A 27858-nucleotide genomic window follows, 5' to 3' on the forward strand; every position below is an offset into this window, starting at 1 on the left:
AGTTTGGACAAGGGTACAGATGGAAGTCCACAGCCTGCTCTCTTCTCCTTCCATGAACTGGCTCTGTCTTACACCATGAGGGGCTTTGCACATGCACACGTGTGTGTGTGTGCATGTCCCAGCCCATGGGTATAACTTCCAACTTCTTCTCCCCTCACCCCATCACAACTAGCTTCCCTTTGGCCACACCTTCAACCTTGGGCTGTGCACACAAAAAACAATGTCCTCTTTTAGGACCACAGATCCAGGGCAGAGGACCAAAGAGTTGCTGGAAAAAAGCTCTCTCCGAGCCATTTGGATGGGGAATCGCACAGCTCTGTTTCCTAGAGACACGGTCCATAAGCAGAGATGTGGGCTCCAAATGGGCACATCCCTTTGGCCTCACTGACGCCCCTAAAGGGAGCCAGAGGTGTCCTCTAAAGCAATGCTTCTCAAACTTTAATATGCACACAAATCACCATGGATCTTGTTAAAATGTAGGTTTAGTAGGTCTAAGGTAAGGCATGATGGTCTGCCTTTCTCATGAGCTTCCAGGTGATGGATGCTCTGCTGCTGGTCTGTGGACCACACTTTGAGTAGCAAGGCTGGGTGTGCAGCAGTGGCCCAGATAGGAGCCCATTGAGCTGACTCTAAGGGCAGAACTCATTGTGTGATAATAGTGACAGCTAGAGGAGTGAGAGGTTGTTTAGACCCATCAAGCCTTCATCACCTGCAGCTGGGCATGCTGGTGATGGCTGACAGGGAGCCAATGGACAGTGCTTGCCGTACTGGTTCTTGAGAAGTTGATCGTCTACCAGGCAAGTCAGATACAAATAAATAATTGCAGGACATTGTATAATGGGGAACAGTAGACGAATCTATGAGGCACATCGGTGACACAGTAGATGTGAGTAATGTCTGAGCAGAGCCGTGAGGGATGCACTGGGCTTCACAGAGAACAAAGAGGGAAAGGTGATTCAACACAAAGGGAATGATATATCTGAGGTAGGTTGTATATCCCAAAGAAAGCTGCATCAATATCTCTAGTCTCATAAAACCTTCTAGAAATTTCCACTCCCCTATCAAGAGGTGATGTTTTGTTCCTTTCTCCTTGAACGTGGGTGGATTTATGATGGCTTCCCCGAATGCAATGTGGAGAAATGACACTCTGTGACTTACAAGGTTAGATTAGAAACGAGTGTGTAGTTTTTGTCAGGTTTTCTTGTGTTGCTTGTTTTTGGAAACAAGCCACCATGCTGTGAGGGAGCCAAGAAGCCCATGGAGTCTCGGTAGGGAGGAACTGAGGTCCCCACCCAGGAGTCTTGTTGAGCTCCGAGCCAACAGCCAACAGCAACTTGCCAGCTATGTGAATGACCCATCAGGAAAGCAGGTCTTCCAGCCTTTAGTCAAACTGCTCCAGGTGACACTGCATGGAGCAGAGATAAGCCATCCCACCAAGCTCTGGCCAAATTTCAGATCCGCGAGCAAAAGAAATGATTGTTGTTGCTTACCAACTTTTGGAGTGGTTTATTTCACAGCAATACATTTTAGGAACATGTAAAGGTAAAGAAGTGTGTTTTAAAACATGACCCAAATAAGGGCATGTTTATATATAACTTAGCTATTAGAAATAAAAACATAAAAATATAGGAGATGTTGGGAACGTTGAATTTGTGATGTGGAGGGGAAAAAGTTTCATCAACAAAGTGCTAGTAGTGTGAGTGTAATGCAGTTGTACTGTGTAGTCAACCACACTTGGATTAGTTATTCATGGCTCTGCCAGAACATGTTCTAGATGTAAATATAAATGTATTTATCCAACAAATTTTTCTTTCTAGAAAAAAAACAAATTGTTGTTGAAAATAATAATGATCTGCAATTGTGTGTGCTCTGGAGATGAAGCCCAGGTTGACAATTTCAAAAGAAATCAATTTATAGTTTTTACTACCAAAATGGAAACATGATATAATTTCAAAAACAAATAAAAAACCCCACCTGAAATCTTCTATGAGGGATAGGTCCCCACATTCTTGGGATAGAAGTACACAACTCTGACCTGCCAACAGTCCCTTTATTTTTCCTCCTAAATACACATTTCTTTTTTTTTTTTTTTTTTTTTTTTTTTTTTTTGTGGTACGCGGGCCTCTCACTGTTGTGGCCTCTGCCGTTGCAGAGCACAGGCTCCGGACGCGCAGGCTCAGCGGCCGTGGCTCACGGGCCCAGCCGCTCCGCGGCACGTGGGATCCTCCTGGACTGGGGCACGAACCCGTGTCCCCTGCATCGGCAGGCGGACTCTCAACCACTGCGCCACCAGGGAAGCCCCACATTTCTTTTTTTAAAAAATATTTTATGTATTTAAAAATTTTTTTATTGGAGTATAGTTGATTTACAATGTTGTGTTAGTTTCTGCTGTACAGCGAAGTGAATCAGTTATACATATACATCTATCCACTCTTTTTTAGATTCTTTTCCCCTATATGTTATTACAGAGTATTGAGTAGAGTTCTCTGTGCTCTACAGTAGGTCCTTATTAGTTATTTATTTTATACATAGTAGTATGTATATGTCAATCCCAATCTCTTAATTTACCCCTCCCCTAAATACACATTTCTAAGAGAACCAACCAAGAGTTTCTGAAAGAGGTAAAATTTATCACTATTCTTTAAGGCTGACAACCTTATTTTCTGTAGGCCTGAGGAGTGGTGGGTGCATGCTGATTGGAGAGAGAAAGATTTAGAATGTATTGAACTGATATGCCAACGTTGTTTTCTGGGCTGTGGGTCTCCCCAAAATTTTTTTTAAAATTCTTTTGACCCTACTCTAGTGTTGAGTTGAAAAAGCAATATCCTCAAGCATCATAAGAATTTACATTACATGTAGGAGTTTGGAATCAGAGATTCCTGGGATGGAAATAGCAGATGACAAATATCTTCCTTCCACTCTCAGCTAAGCTGACTACTCCTCCTGGAGTACTGGGCTCAGTTCCTGACCACATGTTTTTATAGAAACATAGGCAATTTAGAGTGTGTTCGGAAGAGAGTGGCTTAAATGGTCCAGGAACACAAACCTGTGTCCCAGGATGAACAAATGGAGAAAAGGTGGATGTTTCCTTGAGGAGAAGACAACTCATGGGGCATGTTAGGCAATTCTAAATAATGAAAGAACTTTCTTGCAGAAGAACTGTTAACATAACTCTAGTCCCAACAGCATAATGAGAAAGGGATTGGGAAGCAACTGAGGGGTGAAGAGAGTCAAAACTGTCCAAGGATGGGATTGGCTATCAGGGGGGGTAGGAGGTCCCATCCTTGGAGACGTTCAAGCAAATTATTTTGAAAGAATTCTAAATAAGGTAGTGGTTGGATTAGACATCCTGCAAAATCCTTTCCACCACTGAAACCAGGCAGGACCCTGTGGGGCTCCTGGGCACAAAAGCCTCTCTGTCCCCCATTTCTTGTTTGTAGGGAACAGACTCTAGCCTCCATGACCTTCCCTGAGTCCCAAAGGGCAAATTCAAACAGTTGCTAATCAGGGAGGGGATGGGATGCAGAGACAAGGGAGGAAGAGTCAAGAGGGACAGAGAGGACCAAGATGGAAGCCCTAATGTCTTTTATAATCTTAGAGTATGTTTGATTTACAACGTTGTGTTAGTTTCGGGTGTACAGCAAAGTGAATCAGTTACACATATACATGTGTCTATTCTTTTTCAGATTCTTTTCCCATATAGGTTATTACAGAGTATTGAGTAGAGTTCCCTGTGTTATACAGTAGGTCCTTGTTGATTATCTATTTTATATATAGTAGTGTGTGTATGTTAATCCCAAACTCCTAATTTATCCCTTCCCCTCACCTTTTTTTTTTTTTTAATTAATTAATTTATTTATTTTGTCTGTGTTGGGTCTTCGTTTCTGTGCGAGGGCTTTCTCCAGTTGCAGCGAGCGGGGGCCACTCTTCATCGCGGTGCGCAGGCCTCTCACTATCGCGGCCTCTCCCATTGTGGAGCACGGGCTCCAGACGCGCAGGCTCAGTAGTTGCGGCTCACGGGCTTAGTTGCTCCGCGGCATGTGGGATCTTCCCAGACCAGGACGCGAACCCGTGTCCCCTGCATTGGCAGGCAGATTCCCAACCACTGCACCACCAGGGAAGCCCTCCCCTCACCTTTTTAAGTGAACTTAAAATTTTTCAGTATGATATTTATACTACGAAATAGTGGGACTTAAAGCAGTACTCATGTAATCTAGCAGTTTCAATGTGATTGGTCATCCTGCATAAGATTTCACTGCTGAAATTCTAGTCGATATATCAGGAAAAAAATATATTCAGTGGCTTGCTGATAGTATTTGCAAAGCAATTTTTATTACTCATTCAATGCTAATTATAAATTTTGAGAGTCCAGTTGAGAATAAATTGTATATGTACTTTACATATAAAGATATTTATGCACACACCTGTTTGAACTTGTGAGTTAAGACACAGCATGTTTTGAGCTTCCCTGGAAAAGCCATAGATAGTGGAGAGAGTGGATGTCTGCCCTTCACTTTGAAAAAAGCAGAGAGAACTCTATTTATCTCTTCCAACTGAACCTTCCTTACAAGTGCATAACTCCTTAGTGTTGGAACATGTCAGAGGGGGAAAAGAAGCCAACTTTTTGAATTCTTATATACTCTTCAGAGCGTCCTTCACTGGCCCCCTTTCTCTTACCTTTAAAAGGGAGAGAAATGAAAGGAATTAATGAGAAAGTTAATACTCTACTCGCTCTGTCTTTAAACCACCAAAGAACTTGGGCGTTTGTTCTGATTTGCTGAGGCCAGTCTAAGGAAAGTTGAGCACAGCATGGGATTGAACAAATCAACTATTAAGCAAATGCAAATGGAAGAATTGGGGGCGAGATATCAGCTATGATCAAAGGAACAGAGTTTATAACCTAGGTGGAGATGGTCAGCAATAGCATGAGTGAAGGAGGCCATGCAAGTTAGCAAGTCCAAGGCAGACGGACAAATAGAAGTCTAGTGTCAAATGATATTCACGAATGTGGAGTTCTGATGACCAAGAGGCAAGGGGAGTACACATCTATGGAGATGCATGGTTTGGGTCAGTCTTCAAGAAAGAACTTGCTTATCTGATGCAGGGAGTTCAGTTAGCTGACAGCTTACGGCTGTGCCTTCAGGACCCATCTTACCTTTTGAACCGAGGACATGCTCTTCCTGGGCAGTCTCTGCAAAGGACTAAGCATGATGGAAGAACTAGAACCTGCTAATATCTGCCAAAGGTGGGACTGCTTTACGGACGATCTTTGCACTGGCACTGGAGCTTTTTGTTAGGCTAGGTGAGACTTCCTCAGAGTCAGTCCAAGGCTCTTCCTACCCCAAACCTCCTTCCTTCCCCTCTCCTTTCGCAGGCGTCCACCCTGCATTGTAGCCTGAAGGATTTCCCTGCCTATTTCTGCTCCCTTTTCCCTTTTTTTTTCATAGATAAATAAATAAATTTCTTGCACTTCTAACTTCATCCTGAGGTCTGCTTCCTTGAAAACTCAACTGATACAGGGGATTGGATGGGTGGTTGTGCCATTGTTCTAGGACACAGCTTGAACAGAGCCAGGCTGGTAAGATAAATCATCAACTGGGGGCCTTGGCTTTTCTGATGATGGTAACTTTCTGTTTGACCCTGGTTTGAATATTAATCCCAGAGAGCTCAAAGACATAGTTTACCTATGGGGTCCTCATAGTAAGCCCTGGTCAATAGAAAAATAGAATAGACAGCAAGTGAAAGAGAGCAGAAGAATCTTTATTCTTCTCCATTCATAAAAATTGTGCCCTCCTGTGAATATACTGAAAACCATGGAATTATGCATTTTAAACTGGTGACATGTATACTCAGTGAATTATATCTTGATAAAGCTGTTATTAAAAAATTGTGCACTTCCAAACATAGAAGTAGTACTGAGGTGACTGCATAGGGAAAAAAGCAATACGATAAAGAGAGCAAATAGCATCTTCTTCATTTTGGTCACATATAAGGAGATTTCATATTTTTTCTTAATGGAATCTGCAGAGGGCCAGAGGGTTCATAAAGCTCTGGAAAATATTCGTTAATATACTTCTGAACTTCTAAAACATAGTAAAGAGCTCATGTATTCTTTGCAATGATTGTTGAAATAAAAGACATAGCACACTAAGAAACCTACCTCCCAAAGTTCCATAATTTGAGGAAATGGCAGTTGAATAGCAGGTATATTCCTTGATTTGACCAGCCCTTATGGGGTGCCTACTCTTTATCCTAAAGTGTAGACACAGAGATAAATAAGCCTGGTCTCTGCCCTTGAGTTGCTCACAGCAAAGTAGGGGCTTTTAAACAGTGTAGGATATTGGGAGGCACACTGCTGTGGCTGATGGGGAGAATGTTTGCAAGAAAAAGTAGCAGGCTCAAGTGAGTCTCAACTACCTATTGATGTACAGTAAATTACCCTCAAAACTTAGTGCCTGGAACCGTTGATTATCTCAAGGTTCAAGAGTGGCTTAGCTGGGTGTTTCCAGCTCAGGGTCCTTCATGAGGTTGCACAGCAGGTGTCCAGTGGGGTGGCATCATCTGAAGGCTCAGCTAAGGTGGAAGGATTCGAGGTCACTCATGTGGGTATCAGGACGAGACCTCAGTTTGTAACCAGATGGGTGTCTCCATAGGGCCACTCACAATACGGCAGTCAGCTTCTCCCAAAGTGAGTGACGAGAGAGAGAGAGAGACAGAGGGACAGAGAGGACCAAGATGGAAGCCCTAATGTCTTTTATAATCTCAGTAGTGATGTACTATCCTATCTCAGTGTAATACCAACCAACCCTAGTAGGATGTGGGAAGTAACTACACCAGGGTGTGAATACCAGGAGACAGGCATCATTGGGGCCATCTTTGAGATTGACTACCATTCTTGGGCAGGGGCTGGGGTGGGAGGAACAGCCAGACTTCTGTGTTTGCATCTTCATTTATGTGAATGGTGCCATCTGATGTTTTGCAGTGTGCAACATACACAACTGTACACAGTGGCCCAAGTGGGAAAGTCAGGAGGATTTGTCCTCAACCCCTTCCATTCTCTGTTAAGAATTAATTCATTTATTCATTTGTGCAACAAGCATTTGTTAAACACCTGGTGCATGCCTCTGTGTTGGTGCTATACTAGGTGGTGGGGTCTTCGGGTTTCAGCTCTAATGGGGCTTCAATTTTCCCACAGGGTTCTTAAATATCCAAGACATTCAGAGGGACCACAGGGTGCCTATAGCCCCTTTCAAACGAGGCTGTAAGCAAAAGATTATTGTCTTTTATCCCATTCTCTCAGGGTCCATTATTAGTTTGGTAAACAGACTAATAATGATACTTTGATATTTCCTCCGAGGGGTACAATCCAAATGTTTAACAACCCCTGATCACTGGGTGCCTAATGAGAATAGAAGTTGCGTAAACAAAGAGCAGCTCTACCAAGATGATGTGTTTTGCTGAAATCCAGCCCAGTTATCCCCAGAGAGGTCTTTTTCATCACCCTTCTAGTCAAACTAGAAAACTATTGGTGACTCTAGCTACTCACAAAGCTGGCAGTAACAAAAGTTATAAGAAGAGACCTACAAAAACATTCCCATTTGCCACTTGTAGGGGGAAAATGTAGGCTCTACATTAAAGCTTAGAAATAAGAAGTGTAGGAGAGGAGGGAGTGAGTTCACCATGATGCATTGATGGACCAGAGCAGGAAATCGAAGGAAGGTGAGCTATTTGTTTTGGAGATCCAGTTTGAGTCTCAGGGCAGAGGAAATGAGAAAATCAAGTAAAATCTATTTTTTTTAACACTGGACTCATGCTGAAGTGTCCTGACGTTCACAGACTCTAGAGCCAAACTGCTGATTCCAAATCCCAGATGTGCTGTGTGATTGTGGGCAAGTGATTTCATTCCCCTGCTCTTCAGTGTTCTCATCTGTCCAGTGGGAGTGACTGAATGAAACCAACCTTATGGGGTGTTTGTGAGCTAGTATATGTAAAGTGCTAGCATTTTGCCTGGTACAAATTAAGAACACACTAAATGCTAATGTTATTATTGAAGAAATTAGAATAATGTCCATCATGCCAGCAACTGAAAGAGGGCAATTTCATTCACTCAACTAGTATTTATTGAATATATATATATATATATAGCAATGAACCCTGGCCAACGAAATCGTTCTTCCCAAAGTACTTATATGGAGAGGCGAGAGGGACAGAGGAGCAGAGGAGAAGGGGAGGACTAAAATAAATAAGTAAAAAGTATGTTATTTCAGATTTCTTATGATGCTCATGAAGAAAAATAAAGCAGAGAAGGGAGATAGGAGGTGCTGGGGGAGGGAAGCATGTTACAGAGATAGGAAACTGTTGGTTGAGAAATGTTTGGTGCGTTCCATACTAGCAAGGAGACCAGTGCAGCTGGAGGGAGAAAAGAGGGGGAAGAAGTCATACAACGTGAGGTCAGAGGGGTCCTGCCTGGGCTGGCAGTCAAATCCTGTAATGGCATGTAGCCATTGTAAGGTCTCTGGCTGTGGTTCTAGGATAAGAAGCCACCTGAGGTTTTTGAAAAGAGGAGAGACCTATTCTAACCTATGTTGTAAAGGATCACATATTCAACCTATGTTGTGTGTAGGATGAAGGCTGGGGTGTGTGGGGAAGTGGATAGGGGAATTAGAAAGATCAGGTAAGAGGCTGTTACTGAGAGATGATGGTGGCTTGGGCCAGGGAATTAGCTGTGGGGAGGGAGATGGGAAGAAATGGATACTTTCAGGATATATTTTCGAAGGCAGAGTTAACAGAATTTGCTGAGGAACTGGATGTAGTGGGTAAAACAAAGAGTCAACGATAGAAAAGCTCTGAGAGGAGATGTCATATCCCAACCACCTAGACAGTGCCTGGTACTTGACAAATATTCCTTGAATCAGTGAAAAGCGTAACTGTGATTTGTATTATGATGCCCTTCTTAAACTCAGTGAATAGTATATAGCAGTTAAAACATCTACAGATAAATGAAGTCCTGTAGCAACTACAGTTTCAGCATTTGAGCAGTGAAGCCTTCTCCAATCCTTTCATAAAGTTAGAAGTTGCCATTTCTGCATACCTGGCCCCCAGCTGCCAATGACCAGGACTGAAAAAGGCAACCTGGATAACTTTCTGTAATAGAAGAGTACTTCATTACAAAATAGTCATTGTGAACAAACAGAAACCAACAGGATATACACCTAAGAGTATACAAAAGAGTAGTTTATTTGGAGAAAAGCACAGAGACCTAGGAAATGGGGATTCTGTCATCTATCCTCACCAGACAGTTGCAAAACATACTGAAACACAGTCAATACAATGAGAATATTAATACACACGGATTTCATGAGGTAAAATAAGTTATGTAGACATTTAAGGCAGTCTATGAAATACTTTAATTTGGTCATATTCTAAGTATTAAAGAAATACGATGCATTTTATGTCATCTTTGCCTACTATTATATTGCACCATGTGAGAGAGAGAGAGGTGGCTGTATAATCAACGATAAGCCCAGTATATGGTAATTTCTAATCCTCCCGTACATATTTTAGAGCTTAAGGGTAACAGGGCCTGTTGATGTCCTTGACTGATACATAGAACACACCCACGTTTTGCTCAGTGGTGATTCATGAAGCCTAGAAGCAATTTTCAGGAATGTTATAAAGTAATAGTCAATTCTTGAAGAAGGCATTTGATAAAAGATATTTAGTTCTAGACATATGTACAGATCTCGACTTTCTCCTGTCCTCTGGGGTCTCATGGCTGCTTGAGTTGCGGAGATGGGGGAAATTTTGTGGAAGCCGAGTTTGCATAGCAGACATAGGTTTTTCTTTTTTAATGGTTATCTGGGGTGAAGATGATAGGGGGAGCTAATGTTTCCTCGGGTCGCCCACAGCACTGCTCCTGTTCTCATACCCTTCAAGTGGACCTTACAGCAGCATCCCACTCGCTCTGGGAGAGCTGCTCCCCACCCCGGAACTCTCTCCCCAGTATCCCAGGGATGAATGGTTTGGAGCTCTTGGCTCCCACATTCTGGGCCCCGAAGGCAGAAGGACCCTCGTGCTGCAATGTCGGGTTTAGAGGCTGGCTTAGCCTGGGCGAACTTTCCAGGCCATCGCGAAGTTTTCCATCCTGGGTGCACGTGGACACCACGCGTCCGAGTTGCGGTTAGTGTGTCAACAGGGTCAGTCCAGTAGCCACTTCGAGAAAGCTTCGAGGCCAGTGTGAAGCCAGGGCCGCGGTGGCCGGGGGTAACACGCCGCCCCTGCTTCGCCTTAGGGCAACTCCCCCCTTCCCCCCACCCCCCCGCCAGTGTTTGCCTTTAATGCGCGTGCCCGTCAAGGTCCCCGCGTCCCCTCCCTCCGGCCCGCCCGGCAGCCTCTGTCCCCCACCCCCCACCCCGCTCCTGGTCCCGGCCGCTCCTTCTCCATGGGACGCCCCTCGCCCACCCTCGCCGCTGCCCGCTCCCGGGACCCGGCTGTCACTTCACTTTTCCGCGCCGCCTTCCAGCCTTCTCGCTCGGCCGCGGGGCCCCGCCGTGCGCGCGCCCGCCACCGCCCCCTCGCGGCCGCGCGCCCGCGGAGGAGAGGCGGAGCGGGGAGGGGGCAGGGAGGCGCGCGGCGCGGCGGGCCGACGTGGGACTCGCGCTCTCGCGGTCTCTCCCGGGCGGGCGCGCGGGCACGCGCAGTCGCGGGCGCGCGCGCGGACGGCCGGGCGGCGGCAGCTCACGGAGGTGGTGGCTCCACTTTCCAGGACTCAGGGGCGGCCACAGCGACAGCCGCGGGCAGCAGCCTCGGGAGCCGGAGCTGGAACGGCCGGGGGCGGCGGCGGCGGCGCCGGGGGTGAGTCCGGGCGGGCGCGGGAGCGGCGGGGACAGGCGTGGCCGGGAGGTCCGGTGCGCGGGTCCGGGTTCGGTGACCGGACGGTCCGCGGGGACATCCCGTCACCGGGGCCTCCTCCGCCCCCCTTTCCCCCGGGCCTCTGCAGACTCCTCTCCCCGGGCTGGGGCTCGAGCCCGCGACCTGCGCGGACGCCCCTCCCTCAGGTACCCGCTGGGCCCCCGCCCCGACCCCCCGCTCCCCTCGGCGCCGCTCGCGCCCCGGTTCCCTCCCCGCGCCCCGCGTACCCCCGTCCCCGCGTCCCCTCCCGCGAGCCTCCTGCCCCGGTTTCTCGCCCTTTCCACCCCTCCCCCTCCTCCCCATCCACCCCTCCTCCTGCCTCTTCCCTCCCTGCCCATCCTCTACCCCCTTCCGTTCTCGGTTCCCCATCCCTCTCCAGCCGCATCCTGGAACTAAGTCTTTGCAAAAGTACAGGATAAATGTCACGGTGGAAAGTGCCCGGCTCGGTCTTCTGCTATTTTCACTAATTGCATAATTGCAGCACATGGTGTCTCTCCGGGCGAGTGCAGGGTCTGCCCACCGCCCCCCACAACCCCCGGGGCCCGCCTGGAGACCCGGTGGGGTGTGTTTGTGTTTGCACTGGTGTGGAGTGTGTGTTGTCCTGGTCTTTTGTGAAGCCCAGCGCTTGTCACAGTTTGGAGCCCAAGCCCATTTTTCTCCAACCTCTTCTCTGCAGCTCCCACTGGTCTGGTTCGAAACTGGATTCTCCCCCCGCCTTCCCCACTTCTCCCCCCCTCCCTCTCTCTTCTCTCTTAGTGTTTTGATCCTTTTGCCCTTTACCATTTCTAATGAAGATAAAGCGTAGCTTCTTGTGTTTTTTTTCCCACGACCGACCAGAAATGTCCAATCCATCTTCCCTTAAGGAAATTAAGGCCGCTTTAGAAAGACCTCATCCTGTGCTCGGTGGCTGTTAGACCTATTTGCATGTCTTCAAGATTCATCGTTTTGCCTTGTGTATTCTTGAGCGTCTACTCAAATATTTCTATTTAAGAGTACAAAAGGAAATGCTAGGGTTTACCTTAAGAGTATCTTGCCTTTGAGAAAGATTTTAAGTTCTTCTTAGTTTTTTTTGTTGTTGTTGTTGTTTTAAAATCCCTGATTCCTAAATATGTATGTTTCTGAATAGGTGATAATTCAGTCTGGACCTTGGGAATCTAAATATTTGTGTTTACTCAGTTTGGATGCTCCTTGGCTCTTTAGAGTTTTGTATGTGGGCTGATGCCAATGACGGAGGGTTTTCATATAATGTCATACCCCATTATAGAAAGGTGCTCCCCTCCAGGACATAGCACCTTTTCCTCAAAACTTGGGTGTTCCACGATTATTTCGTGCATAAATATCTTTGCAGGTAAGTGCAAAGCAAAGCTGGCTATTGCTAGATATTCTGCATATAATATAAATTATTTTACATTTTAGAAAAGTTTGGAAACGTGAATGGGAAGACAAATAGCAAGAAATCAGATGACAGAATTATGCGTTTTCCTGCTGTAAAAGCTCAAAGGAACACTTGCTTTTGCAGTTTTATACCGTGAGGTACACTTATAAGGCTTATCTGGACAGTAATCCGGATTTATGGAGTGACTGTGGTTGTTTTTATGTTATCAGTAATATTTATAGCCGAATTATTTCATTTTTATGGAACATGTGAGTTTCATTTTGGATGTTGCTAATTTCCAAGACTAATTTACAACATGGAGTACATAGCTAATTCAGGTTTAGGTAATTTGTGTGTTGAAGAAAGAACGATATCTAAACTCTTAATATAACCTGTATTTGAGGAAAGTTCTACTTTACTATTTTATGTTTGGAAGCCAAGTTTTACTTTGAGTACAAAGCAAAAATATAAATTTAAGTATCTTAATATCTTTGAAACTATAATGGAAGAGTAGCTCTGTGTTTATAACGGTGGGATTCAAGTTTATCTTCACTCTAGATAATTGGATCAAATTAGCTATTTAGGAATTAATGTTAAAAGATGATTTTAAAGTGCTGATTTAGAAGATAACATTTAGAGAGTTTTAATTCAGGAAGTTTCATTCATTTGTACTTTTGAGAGACAAAACACCAATCTTGTAACTAATTAAAATGCTTATAGACAGTTTTTTCTTCATAAAGACTAGTTGTCACTTAATTTTTCCCCATACTTTTTCTGTTAGCAGGCATTCAAAAACCAACAGCCACAGAATTTCCCCTTACTCTTGATATTTGAAAAAGATATGAAAACTTTGTTTCTACAAGTTTCTATAGTGGTTATTCGTGGCCTTGAGCGAATTTATCATGTGTAGGTTAAGATTTGGACAAAATAAGGTATCTTAGGTCAAAAGTGGAAATAATCTTTTTTCCTTATTGTGAAACTGTAGAAATTATACATCTATTTGGGTAATTTAATAGTTCTCTAGTGAGACTAGTTTTAGTCTTCTGATATTCTGGAGCAGTTTCTGAAATTTGGGTTTCAGATTATGGCTCAGATTATCATTGAGTAGTCTTTTACGTAATTATATGTACTTGTGGCATTATTAGATATTATGTAGTTACACATAAATAAAACTATTAAGACGAATGTGTAGCTTTATAGCTAATGTAATATACAACTGAAATTCTAGGCATAGTTTATTAAACTGAAGCTGGAGGTTCAGTAAAAAAGAATTTTATTTAGGTTTCCATATGTTTGTCATATAATGGATTGCTTCTGGTTTAAGACGTATAAAATGATTTCTCACCCATTTCACATATCTCAAAATATTGCCAGCAGCATTTTGCTGTATCTGAGGGCCTTTCTCTGAGAATTATTCTCTTTCTTGCTCCCATGCACATCTGCTCTATCTAACATGCTCTTATATACATACTTACAAGGTTTTAAACTTCTGATATATTTTTTTTACTGAAAAAAGTAAGCTGAAAAAAAAATCAATGTTAAATCCAAGGGTGAGAATTTAAGTGAAATAGCAATGAAAGGAAAAAAAAGCAAGAAATACGTTAGGACTGTTAGACCTAGATGTGAAACATACTGATATAAAATTTCAGGGTTCTATTAAGTGACTTTAGTGCTCATAAAAGATGTCACGGCAGTGGAGACTCATGCTCTCCATTTACAGGGTAGAGAGAAAAGCAGTCAGGGTTCCCTGTGTGTTTCAGGATTCTATTAAGTGACTTTAGTGCTCATAAAAGATGTCATGGCTGTGGAGACTCATGCTCTCCATTTACAGGGTAGAGAGAAAAGCAGTCAGGGTTCCCTGTGTGTTTCAGAGCTGCATGGAGGAGGGGGCCGTTGAGGGTGAGAGGGTGGTGGTGCTGTGTTTGGGTGTTGTCTTATTGAAGATGTTCAGGAGTTTCTGTTGTCTCTTCACCCCCTGTACTTCCTGATTCCTCCGTTCCCTTGCAGTGCTTTTTGGTTTGTGTTACCATACAAATTTCAGCCACTTAAAGGTCTGTATTAGGAAATCACTTTGATTTAGAGCAAGCTACAAGTTAAATCTTTGGTGATGATGAATTTTAATCATTGTCAGCTAGCTATACATTTGGACCGATTATAGTAATAAAAAACAGTGCTTTATTTGAGGTGTCTCTCTTTTACATATTGATTCTTATTCTCAATCTCAAATGCAGTTTTATTTCAAGTCTTGATTGGATTGAGAATAACATAGTATCTTTTTCAAAAGGAATTTGTCCCATTTATCTGTGATTCTTAAAGGTATATTTTGTGTTGTTAATGTCACTTCTTAAAGGTAGTTTTGTGTTTTAAAGAAGAGGTACCTCAGAAGGTAGCTGCACCATCTCAATTGGTTATGAGGTGACAGTAACATCGTGAGAGTCTGGGTGTGGGTTTTGTCAGTTTGGTTTTGGATTTGTCAGTAAACTCTAAGCCAGCTGGGTCACAAGGGATGTATTCATGGTACTCAAAGTCAGAAATTGATTATGATAGAATGACAGTTGCGAAGAGAGGACTGACGCTTTTTTTGTGTTATCTAGGTTATAACAACTTACAATACCTGTGTACCAAGGTATTGAGGAAATTGAGTTGGTGATCGGAGTTGCTTGTGGAGCATGAACTCAGGGCAAAGGGAATTTGAAAGCCTTGAGGGATATTTCATCCAGACTGGGCGGGTGGGGGGAAGAATCCTTCAGTGTTTCCATACAGCCTTCATCTCCTGTGAGACGTGGTTGCTTGCTGTATTGTCGGATCAGCGCTGGCACTGTGACACGGCTCAGTTTTTATCTAGAGTCATGGAGGCCTCTGTGTTCTTCTGTTATCACAAAGGTTACTTCAAACAATTGACTGGTTCAGAGGATTTTAACCTTAGCCCAGCCCAGAGGATGTATTCATGTGATATTGATGCGAAAGTGTGCCCCATTCCTCTGTTCTTGTGGCTGTTTTTACTGACCTCTGTTACAGCACTTAGCAAGTTGGCTTACCCACTGGATCAGATTTCTCATGCTTGTGGGACCAAAGGGCCTAGCATAGTGCCTGGTGGGCAGTAGGCCCTCAGGTTTTTTGGTAACAGATTTATTGCCATGTAATTCACATACTGTAAAATTCACTCTTTGAAAATGTGTAACTCAGTGGTTTTTAGAATATTTAGAATTGTACAACATCACCATTATCTAATTTAAGAACATTTCATCACCCCAAAGGGAAACTTTGCACCTATTAGCAGCCCTTTCCCATTCTTCCCTCACTCCCAGCCCCTGGCAGTCGCTTATTGACTTTTCTGTCTCTGTGGATTTACCTATTCTGGACGTTTCATATAAATGGAATCATGCAGTTTGTGGTCCTTTGTGACTGGCTTCTTTCACTTAGCATAATGTTTTCAAAGTTCATCCATGTTGTAGCATGTAGATACTATACTTCATTCCTTAATGTGGCTGAGTAATAGTCCATCGTTTGGATATACCACACTTGGTTTATCTGTTCATCAGTTAGTGGACATTTGAGTTGTTTCCTCTTTTTGGTTCTATGAATAATGTTGCTATGAGCACTTTGTGTATATATTTTGTATCTTTTCATTTCTCTCCTCAGTACAATTGGAATGGATGAAAGAAAGGTTTTGGCAACTCTCAAAGCTGTTTTGTAAAGTGACCAAGTCATTCATTTTATAGTGAGCTTTCCTTGGTTCCTCTAAGATTCACTGTCTCTCTCTTCTTGAGGTACCTTACTGCAGTCCTCCCACAACTGAATAAATGATTTTTAACTCTCTAATCCAGGATCTAAAATGTCCACTGAGGCACAAAGAGTTGATGACAGTCCAAGCACTAGTGGAGGAAGTTCTGATGGAGACCAACGTGAAAGTGTCCAGCAAGAGCCAGAAAGAGAACAAGTTCAGCCCAAGAAAAAGGAGGGAAAAATATCCAGCAAAACAGCTGCTAAATTGTCAACTAGTGCTAAAAGGTACCTTAATTATTGTAACCTCTTTGGTTTTAGTATCAATTTATCATCTTAAGTTCTATCTTTCTCTTGCATTTAGTCATTTATCTGGGATGTGGACCGTGAAGTTCATGGACTTTTCTTTCGTCTTCAAGATTACTTCTTTTTCATGGTTTTAACTGTATGCAATATGAACTTTTTGGTATTTAAAGTCAGTTAAACAGCGTGGCAGATTTATAAAGTACATATCCATAGTGTGTGTGTGTGTGTGTGTGTGTGTGTGTGTGTGTGTGCGTGTGTGTTTATGTATTGTTAGGTGAATATGTATAGGAAAATGCATGTAAAAGTGTGATGATTTGATTTATGGTTCCTTGACCATTAATATTTTATTCTGTTCAGTAGCAGAGAATAAAGAGTGGGAGTCCATTGAAATAGTTATTGGATGGTACTGTATTTCCTACTACTCCCTGTTAGTAAAGTGAGAAACGCAGGAGTTTAGTAACAAATGCATCTTGGTTTCGTCATATTAGACAGTGGTTCAGTCTTGATACAGATTTTCTTTTTCTCCAGAGAATAGCTAGATCTGGAAGGAAGATATTTGAGTGATTCCCTATTGCCACATCAATTGCTTATGATGATTGGCATGTCATTGGACTCAGCAGACAAATCTGCTCTAATATTGTTACATTACAGAATATCTCTTGGTAAATAATTTAAAGGTGAATTGAATTTAGTAGAATCTTTCCTGGTCCTGTGATGTACTATTCTTGTTTTAATTCCTTTTTTATATCAAATAGGAAGTGTAAAGAAAAGCAGTCTAAATTTTAGGCATAGTGGAATGTCTGAATGTTGAATGATAGCTTTATACTTTACTCGGTAGTATGAATTAGGGGGAACCCATCCCAAAGATTATAAACCATGTGGGCTAGCGGACCTTGTTTCTCTCTGGCCTAGTCAGTCCACAGGATTGGGAAGAACCTTCTCAGGCCCCTGGCAGGACGTGACTCCGCATCTCTAGGGAGATGCGTTAGAGTGATGGTGTGCAGTGAGCAGCCCGTTCTAAGGGACTAGGGTACTTAGTTTCCCTTTTCCGGAAGTGTGCTGCTGATCCCTGACCTCTGTTGAAAGAGCTGTGTAACAGTCAGGTAGCCTTGAACTTTAAACCTTCGGGCCTCTATACTCGAATATGCCAGCATGGGGAAAGGGTTCCGTTTGTTTCTGTCGTCACACTACAAATCCAGGAGGCCTCAGCTAGTGGACCTGGTGGCAACACAAAATGCCCTGCTGTGGGGAAATGGGGGTGGAGTTAGAGCAGATAAAGAAGGTGGAGATGGAGAAAATAGGGCATTCAGATGAAGGAAAGGAGGTGTGGGTGTGGGTAGGTAGGAGGTACTCAAGTACAGATTGTGGCCCATGTAAATGGAGAAACTCTAATCAGTCAGTGTCTGATTGACTCATAATAGCAATTGGTATTACTGCACTGCTGAGAGTAAGAAGGGTCTTTTGAGTTGCTTCCTGGCTGAAAAAAATCCCTCCATTGACAGATATAATCTTGTGAACCTGTGGTTTCCAAACTGTGATTGATGACCTTCCTCTAGACGGTCTCTGGGTGGTTTACGGGACAGTGTCTGAAGTGACTTATTCATTTACTATTTGTTTTAAATATAAAAATGCTGCTTCACTGCTAATTTTTTAAGTAAAAAAACCCCCAAAAAACCCAATACAAAAAACTTAATTCTTCCCTTTTCCTTTTCCCCAATTTAGTTGATAGTGAAGTTAATTTTGTTCCCCCCACCATCTCTGCTTAAGTTCTAACAACTGAGGAAAACATAGGGACTCATGAGCGCAGGTACTTACATCTTTTTAATTCACCACAGTGCCTAACATAACAGGGTCACAATAGTTTTTAACTGGCTGCCTTAGATCTTGAGTTTGTTGTAGGAGTTGGATCTTCTGTGGAGATTAGAGTCCCAGTACTAATGTGTTCAGAAGATCCAAGTTAGAGGCAGTTTCAAAATAAAATTCTAACTTGTTATTATTGATAAATGATTTTTATTCAGATGAGACGTCTTTTCCAAATAGTGTCATTTTGTGAGCCAGAGTTAATCATCTGGATCCGGGTTTGATTCTAGGTTCTGGAATTTAGTCTCTCTGTGATATTAGATGCATAATTTAACATTTCTAAGCCTCAGCTTTATCTTTTGTAAAATGGGGATAATAACGGTCCCGTCCTCACAGCCAGTTAAAGTCTACAGTGATATTTCTCCAAGTCCATTTGATAAACTTTAGGAAAATGAGGTATATGTTAAACTCTGAGGACGTAACGCTATTTGTTAAACTAGAAAAACTCAGATTTTTATAGTAACTCAAGAAAAGTACTTTGCACATAGATGTTCAATTGCATAAAATGTGCTATAATTGTAGAATTAATAATTAGGTATAGAAACATGTTTTCTTGAAAAAAAATTTCAGTTTTCAGGTATTACAGAAAAGTAATGTTGGGTACAGAAAATATTAAATGGGAAATTTATTTATTTACTTATTTGGCCGTGCTCCACAGCTTGTGGGATCTTAGTTCCCTGACCAACGATAGAACCTGGGCCCCAGCAGTGAAAGTGCAGAATCCTGACTACTGGACTGCCAGGGAATTCCTGGGAATTTTATTTAAACTATGGTAAAAATTAATTTCTTCTTCAGAGTTAAGAGGGAGATTTTAGTTACTTCTTTGGTGCATTTTTGCTCTTCTTTGGCTTGAATTTGTTTCTTAAAAAATTGGCATGCTCTTATTACGGTCTGTTCTCTCGATAACGCTATACCTCTAATCATATTCGTTTTGTATATATATATTTGTCTTATTTGTAGTTGGACTATGTCTGAAGTAACAAATTTTGATGATTTCATTAAATGGACTAGTCAATTCAATAAAACATCTATTTTGAGCTCTTCATTGAATTGACTGTACTGTCTGTCAGTGTGAATTTTTAAAAATATTTATTTATCTATTTACTTATTTGGTTGCACTGGGTCTTAGTTTCGGCAGGCGGGCTCCTTGGTTGTGGCATGCGAACTCTTAGTTGTGGTATGCATGTGGGATCTAGTTCCCTGACCAGGGATGGAACCCGGGCCCCCTGCATTGGGAGCTCCGAGTCTTAACCACTGCGCCACCAGGGAAGTCCCTGTAAATGTGAATTTTAAATCACATTTATTGCATACTACCTTTGTTCAGAGTGGACATTGTGATTTTACTGGATACAGTATAATACTGTCCTAGGGATGATACTTAGCTTTAGACTCTAAATTTTTGTTAGGTTGAAAGGTTGATTTCAGTGTACATGTATTCCAGTGTGAACTTTTATTATATGGGCTCATCTAAGTTTGTTTTCCACATAAGAATGAAGTAATACTCTTTATAGATAATCTTTCATAATTGTTGTATTTTCTTGATTCTGAATGTGCATTTGAAAACTTTTTAATGTTCCTGAAATCAGGATGCATCTTACAGTTGATGCGCACAATCATTAATTTAGGGTGTCTTAAAAATCAGTGGTCTTTTGGATTCACAGGTACGTGGTATGTATCACCATTCAGAATTAAACTCTAGGTTTATTACTTGCAATGGCTCTGTGTTTTCTGGGTGAATTCAGAGACTACTTTGAGATTTAAGAAATTTTAGTAATTTTAGTAATTAGTTGCATGATGTTTTCTTCTTGAGAATGAGTTCATTTTGGAAGGTTTTGAGGAATGCAGACGGCAGGGGAATATAGAAAGTCATCTAAGTGGATGAAGGTTTTTTAAAATAATAACTGTTAAGCAAATATCTTTGTGAATCCCCATGTCATATATTCATGTCCTGCTTGGCCCTGAGTAAGTTACTGAATTTTCTTTAGCCTAAAATATGTTTGTGTTTTAAAAATGTCAATACCTATACACCGCTTCATTTTTCTGAACCGTAAGTCCAATATGTTGGTGTTAAAATGAATGTTTCATATTGCCTCCGTTTTTGTGTCGTTTTGGTGCCGTTTTCTTCAGTCAAGGCTGAATGAATCATGATTGTGGCCCCCGTCCTCCACTCCCCTTTCTTTTTAGCAGATGACAGTCACATGAAATACTCTTACCATTCCTGGAACATTTAAGGTATTGGGTGAAGTCTTACAAACTGAAATTTTGTCTGTATTTTGCTTCTGACTTGTCTTCGTAACCATGTGCAGTCACTGACTTCTGTATCATAACGACTAAGGAAGTGGCACTGCTGGACAGAAATTCGAGTTAGGCAATTGTCTAGTTGATTTATGTCTCAAGAAAGAATTTTGTCTTAAAAGTTCTGATAAGAGAGAGGAGAGGTCTTTTTGTTTATTTGACTTAGCAAGATAATTGCTTGTCTTTTCACCTTACCAGTGTACAGTTAATAACCTTAGTTTCCTAAATGGGGACTGATAAAACGGTAATACTTAGAAAATTCTGTGAGATTTATTTAATTGCCTAAGATCATCATGTAAAAGATACACGGTAAGTGTGAATTATTGATACTTTTTCATTTTTCGTCACCCTAAGGGACAGTGCCTGAAATAGCTGCCTTCTTTACCCCGCGTGTCAAGCCTGAGAAATTTAATACATACCATGATCACAACTTTTGAGATAGAATTGAATTGCTGTTATTGAAAACAGCAGGACATCTTGCAACCGTTTAAATAGCAATTCTTAGTATAATCTTTTCTCTCAAGAGAAATACAGCCATTCTTTGGTAGCAGTGGCTCAAAATATATTATAGTATATTGACTCACTGCTCAGAATTGTCAAGTTTATCAATTGCAAGTTTATAAATTGCTTTTTGTATTGAATAATTAGATTTAGAATTATAGACATCTGGAGGGGTTTCAAGTTCCATTATAGAATTATGTGACAAAATTATGACATCAATTTTTCAAACCAAAAGAGACAGTACAAGTATAAAGCAAGATGAGTTATTTGAAGATCCCAAAGAAGTTCTTTTATGTTAAAAATAGTTTTCTTTGACAGTTTAAGCATAGTCTTTTGAATGCCTGTTCTTTTGGTCCTCTTATTTTAAAAACGAAAGTATATATATGTGTATACACACACACTTATATAGGTATGTGTGTATATATATATATGTATCTATCAGAATCACTTTACACTTGAAACTAACACAATATTGTAAGTCAACTGTACTTAAATAGAAAAATTTTATGCAAGTTATTCATGTTTCTGGTAACAGATTAAACAGCACAGAGACATTTTTAATGAAAAGCAACAGTTTTCTGTTGAAACACTCTCCCTGTCCCAGTTCCATTCCTTTAGCTGTCTTTGGTTTGTCCTGCTACTGGTTTTCTGCACAACCCTAAATCATATGCATATACCTACTTGTTGAATTGTTAACTTAAATAATATCTTTTGTCTCCTTGCTATGAAATTTGAGGATTTAGCTTGTTCACCTGCTTTCTTTTTTTTCCCTCCTCCCAGTTAATGATAGTTATATTTAAAAGAAAGAGTATTGGTTGTCTTTCTAAACTAAATGATATAGTTAAGCCACTATTTCTTATTCCCTCACATTTCAACAGTATTCCTTGGTTCCTTAGTTTGTAAAATGGGGATATTAGTACCTTTGTTCTTCTTTCCATCTACTCACACCCCCTCGTCCACTTTCTGTTGGTTTCTATTAGCTACACCCAATTTCACATCTTCAAGGTTAGTAACGTTTTCATTGTGTAGTGCAACTACAACCTGTCTTCTGCGCTTTATCTGTAAGTAAAAGGCCAATAAACTGTCTGTACGTTTACCTAAATATTTAGTGCCAGACCAAACGCGGTGTTAGGATTAGATTGCCTCTAAGTCCAATGTTATGATCTCAGGGCTCCCCGGTGAGTCATAGCATTTAGGTGAAATAGGTCAAATCTTTCTGTTTTATCCCTTAAATATCTGTTACATGATTAAAATTATTTTACGTTTCAGTTTCCTTCCTGTTCGATCTTTGATTTTCTTAGGCAGAAAATGTAATGTCTTCTGGGATTTCTCAATGTCTTTCTCCCTGCTCCCCGAATAGCAGTCCCCTCTTGACCATCTCAACCTGTTTGATCTACACCCATCTGCTTTGTCTTCCAGAAATACACTGAAATATCTCCTCCTTTGGTGACCACCCCTTTTTCTTTGCTGTTTATTCCTTTTTGCACTTTTTGTATCTCCACCTGCTCCCGCCGCCATTACCATGGGGTCCTGAAGGAGTGGGAGGTGAAAGTGTGTGTTCTCAGTTTGCTGTCTTTAACCTGGACTTGACCATTTTGTTGTTGTTGTTATTGTTTTTTTTTTAAGTCCTCAGAAGTCATTGCTAAGGTAAAGTATCTTTTTTTTTTTTTATTAATTTTTATTTTTATTTTTGGCTGTGTTGGGTCTTTGTTTTGGTGCGAGGGCCTTCCCTAGCTGCGGCAGGCAGGGGCCACTCTTCATCACGGTGTGTGGGCCTCTCACTATCGCGGCCTCTCCTGTTGCAGAGCACAGGCTCCAGACGCGCAGGCTCAGTAGTTGTGGCTCATGGGCCTAGTCGCTCCGCGGCATGTGGGATCCTCCCAGACCAGGGCTCGAACCCGTGTCCCCTGCATTGGCAGGCGGATTCTTAACCACTGCGCCACCAGGGAAGCCCCCCCATTTTGTTTTAAAGTGCCTGTTTTATTTATATTTTTGTGTGAAATCCACAAAGGGTGTTCTCCTATATCAGATCTTTGAGATTTCTCTTATTTAATTCTGGGCCATATGTACTTTAAATGCATATAAACACATCACAGAGTCCATATTAGAAGGAAATCATATGTTCTAATGATAAGAGGTCATGGAATTTGTCCTAGTTAGAACCTCTTCATTTTATAGGAGAGAAAATTGAGGCCTAAAGAGAGGGAGCAGGTGTGAGCAGTCTTTTTGTCCAAGAATCCTCAATTAATGGGATAGCAGAATTAATAGGTTTTTTGGCTTTAAATTTGTTAGTCTTGCTCTACTTCATAATGCCTCCGCAACCCTGAGTCACATGGCTTAGAGAAGTGACCATCGTATCTGGACCATGCGCTTCATTTGGGAGGTTGGTGGCAGTCCTTCTGGGGGATTTGCACCAATTCTGAGCTTCCGTTTGTTGTCTTGAAAAAGGCATAGAATGAAACTGTTTGAGAATAAATGTCTTTGTTAAAATTCTTATTTTTCTATGGTACTTTAGTCACCTGTCATTACCAAAAGAGCAGGCATCCAGCAGTTAGTGAATCTCATATTTTAAAACCAAGGCAGAGGAGAAGAAATGGTTTTGAGAATTTAAAAAAATTAGGCTTAACAAAGCCTACTTTTAATAATACATGAATGATAGAAGGTTGCTAAGTATACTCTTACAAAACAGTGTAGCACTGTTAGCTTTTGTATATGTATAGGGGGTTAGGTGTAGTTAAAAATAAAAGATGACAATAACTCATGAGGGCAAAAACAGGTTTTTAAAATAAAAGTTCTTTTTTTTTTCCCCCTTTGCACAAAGCTCATGCAGTTACATTAAAATGAAGGAATTCTAGTAAGGCTTATTGAAACTTGAAAGCCTCAACTTGCTCCAACCTAGAGGTTTCAGGGAATAATACCATTTATACTTTAAGAGCGGTTTTGGGTGTTAGAATGAGATCCCGATAATCCTTTCTTCACCAGTTGATTGGCTCAATCAGGATGCTTGGATTCAACTTACTATGATCATTTTTCCATCCTATATGGGATGTTCTAGTACAGATCAGAAGTTGGAATGATCCATAAATAGTGTGGCAAATGTTTCCAATTTAAACTAGAAATTTTGGTTAGTGTTAGCACTGGCTTAACGATGTTTTCATTGAAGTCATAGTGTTGCTAACACAGGCTGCAAGCACCGATGGTGGCCAGTCTCGTTACTCTTTGTAGGCGCATTGTCAAAACTGTGGCAGAAATTACTACTTTGTTGGTATTGTATATGATGATTTATACAGTATTAGTATTTCAAACTAAAAGCATACAAATGGGAAATACTAGTGTAAAAGTATAATTTTAATGAAATATTATAAGAGTGAAGACATTTTAATGTAACTTTCTTTGTCTTTATTTTGAAGAATTCAGAAGGAACTTGCAGAAATTACGTTGGACCCGCCTCCCAACTGTAGGTAAGTACTTACGGATTTTTATTTATTTGTATCTTTTGCAGAAGAGGTAATTGAACTGTTGGTCTCATGCGCAACTGTTCTTGTTGTAGCCTGATTAGTTAGTAAAAACATCATTGTGGTTTGGACTTTAATGACCGTGGAAGACAGTGGTGGTGGTTGTCTCTGCGGAAATGGGATATTCTGCAAGTATGTTTGCAGTGGTCACCAAAAAAAAGAGTAATGCAATAACAATAAGGTAGTGAAATTATAGGGTAACACATACAGTCACCTTTTGGTGGAAGAGGCGTGAGGGTTTTAAATGATTTCTTCAATGGTGCAATAACAGCGTGGCTAAAATATTTGCTATTTGATAATTATTCAGTTGTTATCCTGTTGGAAATTGATTTTTTAAAGTGCTGGAACATTAAACAGTGTTCTTCATGGTTTACATTACCTCTTGTCGTCATGGCTTATGACTAAGTCAGAACGGGTGATTGGAGGCAGGTTGAATTTAAAACGCTCTCTCCTTTATGACCACATACCCTCAAGTTTCTGGTCTGAGTTTACTTATAGGAAGTTAAAGTGCTTGCCCAGAAATGATTAATGACGTGCAGGTACGTAGTGGAAAGAGGAGAGAAACTATCTCCCACCTTAAACAGTATCTTGCATCTGGTGCAGTAGTTGCAAGATGGCTGTTTGGCTGTTTTAAGACATTTCTTTCTGTTTTGACGTGAGCTCAGTGTTGAAACCAGGCCAGCGTGGAGTTTTTGTCGTTTAAATTGGTGGTGGTGTGCATCAGAGGTGAGAGGGCAGGTTTCCAATATTGAGTGCGTTGTTGGGTGTGATTTCTGATTTCACTGATTTTGTTTTTATATGAAAGCAAAGATAGCAACTATGGTTGTTAGTGAAAGTGAAAGTTTTGCAGATGGCTCTGTGCCTAGTTGGCAGCTATTTTGTGTAGGAAAAATTCTAATAAGACTTAATGTTTGTGGTGAATTTAATATGGTTCTTTACATGAGAGTCATATATAGTATATAAACTTGTAATAATAACATTCGAAGAAAGTTTCAGCTAGAACAAATGATTCTTTGTTAGGAAAAACTGTTTAATACTAAGACTTTTTTGTCACACTTAAGACTATGTTACATCAAAGCTGTTTCAGATGACAGATCATTGTTTAGGCTTTGGTGGCCAATTTGTGTAAGTGGATTGATTTGTGGAAAAACTTCAGTTTGAATTAAACTAAAATCCCTTGTTTCTTAGGATAATATTTGTTTTAATGGTTTGAATCTTTTTTTTTTAAATAAACTGTGTTTTACCTCATATATTATTTTTGTTCCTTTTTACAAACAACTGAACTGGTAAATATGTGAACTTAGTTTATACACTTATTTGCTTAAATTTTGACAACAGATTCTTGGCAAAATAAACTAATTGCTTTGTTTTGATGAGCTTGTTTAAGGCTCACTTTTGATAAATGAAATCCACATATAATATCCTGTGATGATTAGACTGTTTGCAACTTTACTATCATAAATTATTTTCTAATGCATTAGTCTAATTTAGCCTTGACTTACTACAAATAATTTAACTTAGATTAAACCAGTATATTGCAAACATGCATGAAAACTGAAGAGTCTGTGAAAGGAATTACATAATGGTTATTACTTAAATAAACTTAAATAATTGAACCATAGTTCTATTTAATGTAAAAAAGAAAAGCTTAACTATGGTGTCATCTGAAATTTGGGGATTTACTTTTTCATTGAGCCTTAGTTAAAGTATCATTACTGGTTATGTAAGCAAAATATCTGTAATAGTTTTACATTTAAAAATGTAGATGTCACACATAATAAGCCCCTCAGACAATTTCAGGAAAGACACGTACTTAGTTTTATTTTCCCCCCATTTTTATTGAGATATTGACATAGAACATTGTAGGAAAGTTACCTTGTTTGGTTGATTTGCTGGCTTTTGGAAATTTGCAATGAAATCCTTTTAACCATGTGAAGATTGGGTAACTAAATTTGCTTTAGAAGCAAGGACTATTGGTAAAGTGTCTTTAGCTCCTTTTATTGATCCCCAAATAGTTGATTGGACTGATCACGCAGACGTTAAGATCATGCCCACCTTCATGTTTGTGGTGCTCCCCTGTGGCAAAGGATCCGCTGTGCTGGGGCTGGCTGGGAAGTGGTGATTACCCTCAGGTTCCCTGCGTGCTTGCGCTACTTCACTTAGACGTTCATGTGCTTGTATTAAGTGGATTGCTGTGGCCTTTGGAGTTTGGGTGTCAAATATTTGATTGTGGTTTATAGTAAATCTGCCCATCTATATTTCAATGAGAATGTAGTCACTATCTTCAGAAAGAGAAGGTAGAACAATTTTGGTTGGGCATGTTTTTGGCACAGGGTTAACAGTGCTTTTGTGGTTGATTTTTTAAAAGTGCTGTGGTGTCTTCATGTGTGTCCTACTGACTGTAATGAATTAGTTTATAGAAGTGTAGTAATTAAAGCCATCTGCCTGATAGAGTGAGGATCCCCGGTCGCCTAAGTATTCCCTTTGTGTGTTACCCTTCCTGGGACACGTGCCTCTCACAGCTCTGCTTTTTGGTGGCTTGGGTACTTGTTAACTCACCGTCGCAGGTAAAGATCATGTGTGGGGAAGCATTGGTGTGTTCAGGCAATCCGAGTGGAGAAGGATTTTATCTGTTAGCTGTCTCGGTGAGGGTGGGTGTGTGTCACCTTCCACATGGAGTGTGGTTTATTCTTATTTTCTGGAACTTAAGAGACTAGTACAGCCCAGTTCTGTGTGTATGTCAGGTTAGAGATGGGACTTCTGAGTCTCAGTGCGTCTCTTATGTGATGTCCGGGTAAGCAGTTCTTGGATTCGTATTGCGGGAACTAGCTAGCATGTGTTTATCCTCTACTGGAGTATTGTTTAAGGTTTTTTTTTTATCAGGTTTTGAACAAACTTAATCTTTTAAAAGAGCATGCACAAAACACTTTGACAATAAGTTACATTATTTCTTCTTATAGGAAACACCTGCCTATACATTTTTTGGTTTTCTTTTCACTTTTTTTTATCGTCTTTGAGGTAAAAATGCAATAATACTGGTTTTTTTTTTTAGGCTGCGTAAAATTAATTCTTTTTTATATTATAACATTAGAATTAATGTTTAAAAACAAAACTTTATGATATATCTAAGAAACCAGTTTGTGTTCATAAAATCACAAGGTCTGTAGGGCTGTGGGCATAGAAAATTGTACATAATTTGTGTGAAATTCGGTTATATACTTAGAGTAGTCTCTGTAAATAGTAGAATGTATTTTGCTTAGTCTTTTTTTTTTTGTAATAAATTTATTTATTTATTTTTGGCTGTGTTGGGTCTTCGTTGCTGTGCGTGGGCTTTTTCTAGCTGCGGCGAGCGGGGGCTACTCTTCGTCGTGG

At 40.8% G+C, this 27858-nt stretch overlaps 1 protein-coding gene across 2 annotated transcripts in view; it reads left to right on the plus strand.

Annotated features, from left to right (window-relative positions):
* Window positions 1-10699: 10699 nt before the first annotated feature.
* Window positions 10700-27858, plus strand: part of UBE2E2 (ubiquitin conjugating enzyme E2 E2) — a 384777-nt gene continuing 367618 nt past the window's right edge. Inside the window, exons 1-3 of one of the 2 annotated variants that reach the window (XM_024115184.1) lie at window positions 10700-10854; window positions 16114-16297; window positions 24382-24432. In XM_024115184.1, coding sequence (XP_023970952.1) covers window positions 16122-16297; window positions 24382-24432 — 227 coding nt within the window. In that variant the 5' untranslated portion in view covers window positions 10700-10854; window positions 16114-16121. The remainder of the gene's footprint in view (window positions 10855-16113; window positions 16298-24381; window positions 24433-27858) is intronic. The other variant, XR_003680001.2, reaches the window with a different exon arrangement.

The sequence above is a fragment of the Physeter macrocephalus genome, chromosome 1 (assembly GCF_002837175.3).
Source record: "Physeter macrocephalus isolate SW-GA chromosome 1, ASM283717v5, whole genome shotgun sequence".
NCBI classification, from domain to species: Eukaryota; Metazoa; Chordata; class Mammalia; order Artiodactyla; family Physeteridae; genus Physeter; species Physeter macrocephalus.